The sequence below is a fragment of the Euphorbia lathyris genome, chromosome 9 (genome assembly GCF_963576675.1).
Source record: "Euphorbia lathyris chromosome 9, ddEupLath1.1, whole genome shotgun sequence".
In the NCBI taxonomy this organism is placed as follows: domain Eukaryota; kingdom Viridiplantae; phylum Streptophyta; class Magnoliopsida; order Malpighiales; family Euphorbiaceae; genus Euphorbia; species Euphorbia lathyris.
In genome coordinates this window covers 34,488,872-34,500,161 of record NC_088918.1, presented here as the reverse complement: position 1 = coordinate 34,500,161, position 11,290 = coordinate 34,488,872, and the positions used below count along the sequence as shown (strand labels likewise).

The 11,290-nt window shown below is 35.0% G+C and overlaps 2 protein-coding genes across 2 annotated transcripts; both read left to right on the top strand.

The window, feature by feature from the left end:
- The first annotated feature begins 2,812 nt into the window (after window positions 1-2,812).
- LOC136205332 (histone-lysine N-methyltransferase SUVR3) lies at window positions 2,813-5,483 on the top strand. Its single transcript, XM_065995876.1, has 2 exons — window positions 2,813-3,603; window positions 4,690-5,483. The coding sequence occupies exons 1-2, from the start codon at window positions 2,817-2,819 to the stop codon at window positions 5,076-5,078; spliced, it is 1,176 nt and encodes a 391-aa protein (XP_065851948.1). The 5' UTR covers window positions 2,813-2,816; the 3' UTR covers window positions 5,079-5,483.
- Window positions 5,484-6,002: 519 nt separating this feature from the next.
- Window positions 6,003-10,897, top strand: LOC136206433 (LOB domain-containing protein 20). The gene is made up of 2 exons (XM_065997487.1): window positions 6,003-6,489; window positions 10,435-10,897. The coding sequence occupies exons 1-2, from the start codon at window positions 6,124-6,126 to the stop codon at window positions 10,759-10,761; spliced, it is 693 nt and encodes a 230-aa protein (XP_065853559.1). The 5' UTR covers window positions 6,003-6,123; the 3' UTR covers window positions 10,762-10,897.
- The last annotated feature ends 393 nt before the right edge of the window (window positions 10,898-11,290 follow it).

The window sequence follows — 11,290 nt, the reverse complement described above, 5'->3', positions numbered from 1 at the left end:
CTCAAGTATTTATTCCCAACTCACGCGTAAAACAGTTCTAGTCAGCATTTGACTAAAGCTGTCTTACATCTCTCGGCCGTGTTGACCTAAACTAAGTTAAGTTACTTAAAGATTTGATTAAGTCAGCATAATTAAACAAAAAAGTTATATTAGTTCCTAACCCCCCTCTTGGAACTAATCACATGGGACCAACACATTCTAGCATAAATCATGTTCCTAACATCATCTAGGCATTAAGCATGCATAATCTGTTCAATCAAAGGCCCTAGTTCCCTAATCATACATATTCATACAATCAATTTCATCCCCATCCCGAATTGGATGGGGATCGGTTCATAGACAAACCAATCCAAACAATAGGCATGTGAGATTATTGGAAAACATCTACGATAATTTATAAAAGCAAAAGATAAATAGGCGAAGAGATAGAAATCCAAAACCCATTCTGCCAAATTAGAAGATGAAGATCTTCTCCCGTCAATTGTGATAAACGAAATTACATAATTAAACCTAATCTAAGAAGCTGGAAAAACAATACTAAAACCTAATCTAAAACTGAGCTACTGAATCGACTACATCCTAAATAATCAATTTCCTCCCTCAACATAGTTTTTTGCCCCTATTTATAGTCCTCCAGTTCGTTTTTGAGTCAGTATAGGTATTCTGGTCGACTTGGAGCGTTAAAAGCTGATTCGGGTCGGGATTCCGGCCCACGAGTTCTGGCCCAAATGTATCTCGAGTCTCTGCTCGCCGAGCAGCGAGTGCCTGTCGAGGTGATATCGTGGATGCCCATGGTGCTCGCCGAGCACTCCATTGTCTGCTCGCCGAGCACTCCATTGCCTGCTCACCGAGCAGGTAGTGAAATATCTGATTCTCTCTGTTTTTCTCCGTTTCTCGTGCATTTACCCTTGAAACAACTCAAAACACTCGTTAGACGACAAATAGATGAAACGTACCAAAACGTACCATAAACTGAGCAATAGAGGCTGAACACGCATATAAAATGAGGCTAAACTACATTGAAAACACATATATTTAGGACGTATCAAGTATGTACAAGGACGATAAAGGCTACCAAAGACTATGTAAAGGTGATTACTTTTTTAATTTTCCCTTTGTTTTTGGCTTTTCAACTTCCAACCCTGTTTACCAAGTAGAGAGACTATAGTTATGCAAATCACGATAACCAAAGCCACTTTTTATCCTTCCGGTTACAGAGTTTAGAGTAGCTAAACCAGTAGGCTTCCTCATCATCATAGGAATCAACAAGGGAAAAGGCAAACACATTATTAAAGTAAGAAGAAGTGATTTACCCATCTTCTGTTTGTCATCATGTAGCACCGCAGTAGCATCCCTGAGGCGAGGCGTGAAAGAATTTCGAATTGGTGTCCCCTCTAGCTAGCTAGAAAGTTTTCGATCTCTATTTCCAAAAACTTTCTTCAACCTCAAGCCAATAATGCATGTTGCATTTAGCTTCAAAGAATCGAGCTATGGAGACATAATCTCCTTTATTGGATTCGAGCAAGAATATGTAACCAGCAATCTTGTGCGAAAAACGGCTTCTGAACTTGCTATAGACGCAACACAAGCCAAGAGATTGGACGTGACTAACCCACCGCCTTCCGCCGCCCAACACCTATTAACCATCACATCAAAACCTTCCTCTCGTATCAGGCCATCTCGAGTTTGTGATGATTGAGAGTACGGGGAGGGAACAATATACAAGAACATCGGTCGTTGATTAGAATAAGCGAAAGTTCGAGAACCTCTTTAGCCACTCCGCCAACACAAAACAACGATCCAGACGCTCTTGGACCTAGAACTTCGTACCCCTGCTCCTTTCCCATGTGAAAAAATCACCATCCATCTTCTTTTTAAATAATGCCAAGTTTTATTAACTTAAATCAGATGAAAGAATATTGTTAAGAAATGGTGGTGGACATGCCCACTCATCCCAAACAGACTCAGGATTGATCGCTTTCGCTAGAGTATGGGCAGCCAAATTCGCTGAACGCTTAATAAAGGAGATATAGCACAACTCTAAATCTCGTAATAAATGAATACAATCATAAATCATGTCAACTAAATACAAATGACCTTCTAAACTCATTTGAATTGCCTTGACTATGACGAGACAATCTGACTGAATTTGAATTTTTTCACTTGAGCAATGCATCTTAATCCAACTTAAAGCTTCTTTGATAGTCATGACATCGGCTAGTTGGGGACTGAGATTTTCTTGAAAAACTCTCATCTTAGCTAGATTGCATTTTCTAGAGTGATTACTTGATGATGCCATAGATGAAAAAATAACTTTTGATGCAAGAATTGGAAAAAAAAAATTGTTAAAGGAAAATACATAACCAAACTTGTGAGATGACATGACCCATATCCGTTGAACAACAACGAATATGAAAAAACTCTAAATTCCCTTTTTAATCAACATTGTTTAACTCATCTTTTTCTATTGAGCGTTCCTCTATTTTTCTTCTATCTTTCTGTTTCGTGCCTTAACTTTTTAGTTCAAATGATCATTTATAACTATTGTTTAATCACCATCATCCATCTTAAGCTCATTTAAATGACTATTTGAGATAACGGCTTCAAAAGCATTCATAAGATAAATTGGATAGTTAAGGCCCGTTTCTTCTCCTCTTATTTCTGGATACCGTTAATGTCTCCCGAAATGATCCAATGGAGATTGGATACTTAGAGCCAAGGAATTAATTAAAGCCCAAGACTCCTTTGATTACTCCGATCGGCAAAACAGTAAAAACCTATCAACCTCCGGTCACCATCATCTGGGTCGTGATGTGATGACCCGAAAACCCGTTGTAGCAAGAACTAATAAATATTTACCGCTTCAAATATTATTTAGGTTGTATATCGAAATTAAGAAAGGCTGTCTTTCCAAAACGACTTGCTGCAATTGTCGTTCTTTAAACATCAGCAGCTCTTTTGAAGTTATGCAGCAACTGAAGGAAAAGAAGAAGAAGAGCCAAGGAGAAGAAGACGAAAATCAATTCCCAAATAACCACAGTCCTTTAATTCAATGCGGGGAGCTGATCCTTCCATGGCTAACTCCACCAGAGCTTGCCTGCATAGCCTTCACCTGCAAAGCCTTATCTCAAACCTCTAAAACCATCACTCTCCAACGGTCCTTTGACGCTTCTAGATCCTTTGAGAATCGCCCAATCCCATTTCACAATGCATTAAACTATCCACCATATGCCTATTTCCTCTACACTCCATCTCTGCTCCTCGCATCCGAGTCTCCCCAACGCCAACCTTGGGGCTTCTCTCGTTCCGATGGCTCGCGGATTCCTCCTCGGAAGAACCTACTTAAGTGGGAATGCGGCTGTGATTGTGAGGGGTGCGAACAAGAAGGGGAGGATGGGCGTGGATTTTTGGACTTGGAGGAGATGGAATTAGGTATAATGAGTGAGTGTGGACCGAGTTGTGGGTGTGGATTGGATTGTGGAAATCGCTTAACACAGAGAGGGGTCTCTGTTAAATTGAAAATTGTGAGAGAAGAGAAAAAAGGTTGGAGTTTGTATGCTGATCAGCTGATTCCGCAGGGTCAATTTGTCTGCGAGTATTCTGGTATTTACTTTCTGTGACGCATTAATTGATTCGCTTCTATCATTTTCTACTGTTCTGGCTATAGTTAGTTTGAAGTATGGAATTCTCAGAAAGTAACAGCTTTTATTTGTGTTTGGGGCTTGGTGATGGAAAACATAGGAATATGCGTAACATTTTGGTCTAATACGAGCCTATGTCTATTGTAAACACACCTTACACTCAAGTTACTCATTCTCCATTAGAGTCAATACCATACATATATTATCTGGTTTGGCCTCGCGGTTTTAAAAGGCATCTATACACACTTAACTAATATACCCGAGTTACTCTCTCCATTTATGAGGTGTGATTTGGATCATTCCGGACCGGTTGTCATCCCCTAGGGCCTCTCCTTACTCGAGTTTTCTATCCCGGTGTCACCCACTCCAAACTGGGTTGCTACAATATGGTACTTGTTAGGAGTTGTTTGCTTAGAAATTCATTGAACTATCTATAGACCATATATGTGTGGAGTTAGGAATTGGCACTGGATCGATTTGGAAGAAACTCAATCGCCTTAACCAAGTGTCTAGTGTTTGAGCCTTGGGAATGGAGCAGCGTTAAAACATCAATTGCCAGAGCTTTGCTGTCCTTGTGGTTCTTCCCGGCTCGATATGCATTTGTCAGTGTCTTCGGACTCCGTAGCGCAGATACTAATTGAAACAGATAATACGATTTGAAACTGCTGAATATATGGGCAACAATGTTTTGTTTGATTGATCTGATAAATAGGGAGCTTTCCTAGTTGATGTTGCAATGCAAATTGTCCTCTAATATTGCATACATTTTATGCCCCTATTTTGTAGTATTCAATAACAGTGACCCTGTTCAAGCTGCAGCTTAAATAATATACACTGATTGAATTAATTAAAATCATATTTCATGCATTTCATTCTGCTATATTTGTTAGTTTGTTTGTTTCTTGCTCAGTTTTTCTCTTAAATGACGAACTTCATTTACTATTAACATCAAATCTTGTTCCTAGTAGCATTCTGTTCAAAACTGATGCCTGCTGAGATCATAATTAGACGTTTTTGGACTTAAATTTTATAGATTATAATTGAATAGGTGAGCTATTGACAACGGAGGAAGCCAGAAGAAGACAACAAATCTATGATGATCTCACATCTCATGGTCAATTCTATTCTGCTCTTTTGGTTGTGAGGGAGCATCTTCCATCAGGAAAGGCTTGTTTGAGGGTGAACATAGATGCCACAAGAACCGGAAATGTTGCGCGATTCATTAACCATTCTTGTGATGGTGGAAATTTGTCAACAATACTAGTGCGGAGCTCAGGAGCTTTACTGCCTCGTCTTTGTTTCTTTGCTTCTAAAGACATAAGAGAAGGCGAGGAACTTACCTTTAGCTATGGGGAAACCAGGGTGAAGTCCAAGGGTTTGCAATGTTTTTGTGGTAGCTCTTGCTGTTTCGGAATATTGCCCTCAGAACATACATAATCCTTGAAAATGACATGAAATTGGTCTAACTGTTGAATTCTTGTGTTGTCTGCTGGTTGAGAATCCTGTAATGCAAAAGATGGATTATTATTTTTCTGTTGGTTCGTGTATATGATAATTGTGTCAAACCGGTCGAAAGAGAAAAGAAAAAGAAGGAACATCCAAAAAGATGGAAAAAACTCTCACAGAAGAAGCAGTGTCTCCTGAGATGGTACAAAACATATGACAGCTATGCACGTTTGGGCCTTGCTATCCCACACGCCACGGCCACGGGCAGCACAAATCTTGTGCCTTCCCTCCCACCACCACCATCACTACCTTCTTCTACTTCATCTTACCCACACATTTTTTATTTACTATTATAATATTACTCCCTCTAAACTAATTTTATTTTTATTTTTATTATATACTTGTACTTCCATTTACATTTTCACATGCCCTTCAAACCTCTTCCTTACCAACCGCATATATTTTATTTTTTTACCTCTTTACCATCTAGTTAAATCTGAATCGAGTCGAATGAGATACTTCGAATACTATCTAGTTAATTAGTCAAACGAGATCCTTACATCCTAGTTGGTTCCTCCTATTTATAAATGTTAACTAAAGTCTTAAATAACCGTGATGCCCCGTCTTTATCTCGGACCGATTAGGCCCTCAAATGGGTTCTTACGTGACGAGGGTAACCTTTTTGGAAGCTTTGGGCTTTCTAAACGGGCTTAGAGCCCAAATGCTTCATCAATCCCTAATCTCCTCCCTCCTCCTTTAATCACACATATAACACATGCATTCCATTAAGCAAACTCAACATACCATATATAAATTAAGTAATCAATTAGTAGGTTACACAATTAATATAATGAACAAAGATATATAGAATTTATAAAGATGAAAAAAAAGAAAAAGAAAGAAAGAAATAAGCTTGCCATTGCCAAACCCATCACGAGACAAACGTGTGCCATATTCCTTCATTTTGTTTTGCATATATATATAACACCAACTCCACCATCTCTCTTTGGCTACTTCTTTCTTTCTTGTTCATCATATGGCCGAGCCTACTTCTGATACTCGAAGAAAGGGCATGGGAAAGAGATCTTCTTCTTTACCGACGAATTCCGAACCATCAGCGACGGCAGTTTCGTCGGGAGCTCCATGTGGTGCCTGCAAATTCCTCAGGAGGAAATGCATAACTGGATGCATATTTGCACCCCATTTTGGTTCAGATCAAGGAGCTGCCCGATTTGCTGCAGTGCATAAGGTTTTCGGTGCGAGTAACGTGTCGAAGCTTTTACTTCACATTCCGGTTAACCGGAGACATGAAGCTGTTGTTACCATTTCTTATGAGGCTCAGGCTAGACTCTCTGACCCTGTTTATGGCTGTGTTTCAACTATTCTTGCTTTACAACAACAGGTAATTCCATTAATTCCTCATTTATTACGTATGGTTAATGATCAACGTTGCGGCGGAGAATTTTATGCAATAGAATCAGCATATATACATTATTTTCTGAATTAATTTTGTTACTGGAATTTTGATTTTTGAAAATGAAAATGGAAGTGTGAAAGGGGTTGAAATTGAAAGAAAAAAACACAAATTGAGGTTACAAGTGAGCACGTGAATTCTGATGGTTGTGGTTTTATAAATATGTTTCGGTTATAAAACATTTTGTTGTTTGTGATATTTGGATTCATATATATAGAATAAATAGAGATAGTTACAATTCATAACTTTTATAGGTAAATATTCTATAACTCTACTCTAGTATCTAGTATATGCTAATTATTGTTTTTTTTTTTTATCTTCATCAAACAACTCCAATTTTAATTAATAAATTAAAAATGACCTATTTGGGTTACATAATATCTGTTACTATTATTGTGGAAATCCCCATAAATGAAATGATATATAACATAAGCCCTTGTAGAGCATCTCTAATCTGTTATTGTTATTATTGAAATCCCCATAAATAAAATAATATATAAACCGTTTTAGAGTATTTAGAGACTTGTTAGTAAATTTTTTTTATATTGTTTAGGACCAATCATTAAAGGAGACCTTTTTGTTTTCATAAAAAAAAAAATAGACACGGTTAAATTTGGTTGTATTTAGGGTGTAAATCGGTTCAAAATCGAACTGAACCAAGAAAATCGAATATCGAAATTATTAAAATAATTGATACCGACATTGAACCGAAGAGTATGTAAAATCGAAATATAACTAAATCAAAATATTCGATTTGGTTCGGTTTTAAACTGAACATCCGAATTGGTTAAAAGATAAACAAATAAAAATCACTATATTTCCTAATTAAATTTACCTCAATTTTTTTTAAATACTTTCAAAATATATCTATATTGGCATATTATCTCAACAATAAAAAAAAAACTAAACTTGTAAAATCATATATATAATGTAGAATATGTATAATTCAGTGCGATTTTTTTTTACAGTTTTTTTTGTCAAACCGAACCAAATACCGAGCCACACCTAAAACTAAAACTGATGACGAACCGAAGTGTCAAAAAAACCGAAGCGAAAAACCGAATTCAATCGGTTCAATTTGGTATACAATTTAAACTGAACCGATGCATACCCCTAATTATATCGAAACTCTTATTTTGCATTGAGGGAAGGCTAGGCGCACTAAAGAGAGTGACAATCACACTCGGTTCGAGTTTGTTGTCTCTTGTGAGTCGACATAAAGCGTTATAATTATTGTGAGGATCGGTGCTGAAGGACATCAATTAAGAAATCTTTATGGGCCCCGGTTGCAGATATTAAAATAAACGGTTGAATTTTATGCATTTGTGTAACTGAGACAATTTTATTTCCAAAATCCTTCTTTTTGCAATGGTTTAATTTTTTTTGTTCATTCGTTTTATTTTCCTAGGATGGCTAGAATTTTGTAACGGTAACAAAAAAATTTAAGTATAAATATTCAAAATGAAAATATATTATTTTAGGACATGAAATCCATATAAATATTGTTTTTAACCAATTATTCGAGGTGTATATACCTTTATAGATTTTTCTAATCTTCCCCTAAACTTTTTTATATGTAAAAAAAACTTTAGTTAATATATATATATATATATATATCATGAATAGATTTATATTTATGAGCAATATGATTAGTGTAACAATAACATCCCAAATATATTTATTTCATTCCATAAGTTTTTTAGTTAAATATCAAAACTAAGTATAAATCTTTGTTTTAGAACTCGTTTCTTCTAAAATAATAATCAGATGCTCTTTTTAGATGTTCTTTACGGGACGTTTGGTATTCTATTGGGATAGGGATAGAGATAAAATAATATATTTTACTATTTTAACCCTATTTAAACTACACATAACATTAATTTGAGGGATGAAATTGACTTTTTCATCCTATTAAAATCGCAGGAGCTTATCCCACCTCCTTATACCACTCCCCTCCTGGATATAGGATTTGAGGGATAAGAAGCTTATCCTTCATCCGTCTCACTCTTCTATCTCCCAAACAAACACGGGATAACTTATCTCGTATTTTTTTATCCCTATCCCACCTCCTATATCCCTTTTAACAAACACCCCGTTAGTGCTTTTTGCATTCATATGCATAAAGAGCGTTATAATTCATATCCGAATGTAGTGTATACTAATTATTGCCATTTTATTATCATGAAATAACTTTAACTTTTAACTGCTAATTGTCTATACTAATTATTTCCATTTTATTATCATTTCTGTCCTTGTTGTTATTAAAGTCTATAACAATGAAACAATACCATTTTATAAGTCTATATGTAGCCTACATGTTTTTCTGACCTTCACCTAATTTTTTTTATAAAAAAAAAATCTTTAGTTTTTTTTAAAAGAAAAAACTTTAGTTATTAATTGGTTATATATTTATTATGAAAAGTTTGTTTATAACATTTCAAACTAGTTAGTTAATATAGTTGTAGCAATTTATTGCAATTTTAAGCAATATGATTCTTTAAAAGGTATAACATTCCAAATATATTTAATTCATTTCCCACTTTTTGAGTTAAATATCAAAACTACATATAAATTTTTGTTTCAAAGTTGATTTCTTATAGAACAATAATCAAATGTTTTTTTTTTTTTGATGTTTTTTGCATGGAAAGAGAGAGCATTGGAATTCATAATTTTTTTATATGTAAATATTCTACCACAGTAGTATATGCAGTACTAACTTACTTTTATCATCATGAAACAACTCTAACTTTAATCAATAATTATCTATTTGGGATCCATCCTATCCGTCCTTGTTGTTGTTGAAATCTCCATAAATGAAATGATACATAATCCTTTTTAAAAGCATCCTTAGTAGTGGGATTTAGAGACTTGTTTCATTATTGCTTGAATTACTAGATGAGACCCTTTTATTTTCGTTAAAAAAACTAGACACAACTGAATTTGGTATATTCAAACTTTTATTTCGCATCGAGGGAAGGGTAGGCACACTAAAGACTCATGCTCAGTTCGAGTTTGTTGTCTCTCGCGACATAAAGCGCTATAACTAGTCGTATGGAGCAATGTTGAAGGCCAACAATCAAGACAAGTTTGTGTGGCTCAGTTGCAGATATTAAAAAAAAAAAACAGTTTCAATTTCGTGGATTTTGTAAAACCGAGACACTTCTATACCCAAAATCCTTCCTTTTTTCATTGGTTTTAAAAAAAAATCAATCATTCATTTTTTAAAGTTTTCCTATAACGGCTAGAATTTTATAATGGTAATAAAAAATTCTAAGTATAAATACTCAAAATGAAAATATATTATTGTATGATATAAATGTTGTTTTTTTCAACCAAACATTAGAGGTGCATATTTTGACGACTTTTTCTGACATTCACCTGAGGTTTTTATATATTAAATTTATAACATTTATACATATCATAGAATCCATAGAATCTATTTATAACATTTCAAAGTAATTAATCAATATAGCTATTTGTAATTTTGAGTAATATGATTATTTTAAGCAATAACATCCTAAATATATTTAGTTCATTCCACAAGTTTTTGAGTTAAATATCAAAACTAAGTATAAATTTTTGTTTCAGAGCTGATTTCTTCTAAAACAATAACCATATGCTGTTTTGGGGTGTGCTTTGGTGCTTTGTGGATTCATATACATAGAGAGCGTTACAATTTATATTTTTATATGTATATATTCTACCAATTGTAGTATATACTAATTATTGCCCTTTTACCATCATGAAATAACTTTAACTTTAACTAATAATTGTCTATCCGCATTCGATCCCCTTTTTCCTTGTTGTTATTAAAGTCTCCGTAAATGAAACGATAACTTATAAGTCTCCGTAAATAATACACGTTGTATGTAGGTGGCATCTTTGCAAGGTGAGCTAGCAATGGTACAAACTCAACTAATAAACAGTAGATTTGCAATGGCAAACATGCTTCAAAATTCACAGCAACAACAACAGCAATTAGCAATGCTTCAACCTTCATACTCTAATAACTCCTCAGCTTCAACTAATCTCATGAATATGACCACTTTTGCATCCACCTTTGATCTCGTCGCTGATAATGCTCCATCTTCTAGCATCGACCCTCTTCACCTTTCCCAACCATGCCATGATGATGAAGACGATGAGGAAGAGAGCCGGATTCCGACCATTTTTGCTGATGAACTCCTCCACCGGAGATAATTCCTCTCCAAACAAATTTTTATCTTTATTGAATTTATTTCCTGCTATTAATTATGTTTTTTTAAGAATGCTATTAATTATGTTTAAAGTATACATCTGCAATTAATGCAACATCCAATATAAACTAATTCATAAATATTTCAACCGTTCATTTTTTTTTTATTCAAATATTTCAACTTAATAACTTATATGTATGTGTGTGTGTGCGGAGAAATTGTGAAATAACTATGATTGGATCAAACCTCTAACCGCCCCTACAAGTCTGTCACTAATTTTTACCTTACCCCATCAGTGATGATTTTCATCGTTAATCTGTAGTTCTAGTCCCCTTTGGAGGCGGATTTGGGATGGTCGATGAAACTGTTTCTAGAGCTGGTAGATGCGGTTAAAACCGACCCTACACGTAAAAAATTATGTCGGTAAAACTAATTTTGTTATAATGTCTTACTATGAGGGTTCAGTTTATCCTGCAAAATAGAAGAGGATGCATTAATCAGCCACTGAACCTCCAATGCTAAAGTTAGTCTAC

Coding starts and splice junctions, on each gene's coding strand:
- LOC136205332 (XM_065995876.1), top strand. CDS start 2,817: ATGACCCGAAAACCCGTTGTAGCAAGAACTAATAAATATTTACCGCTT. Junction 3,604..4,689: donor ATTTGTCTGCGAGTATTCTG/GTATTTACTTTC, acceptor ATAATTGAATAG/GTGAGCTATTGACAACGGAG.
- LOC136206433 (XM_065997487.1), top strand. CDS start 6,124: ATGGCCGAGCCTACTTCTGATACTCGAAGAAAGGGCATGGGAAAGAGA. Junction 6,490..10,434: donor TTCTTGCTTTACAACAACAG/GTAATTCCATTA, acceptor CGTTGTATGTAG/GTGGCATCTTTGCAAGGTGA.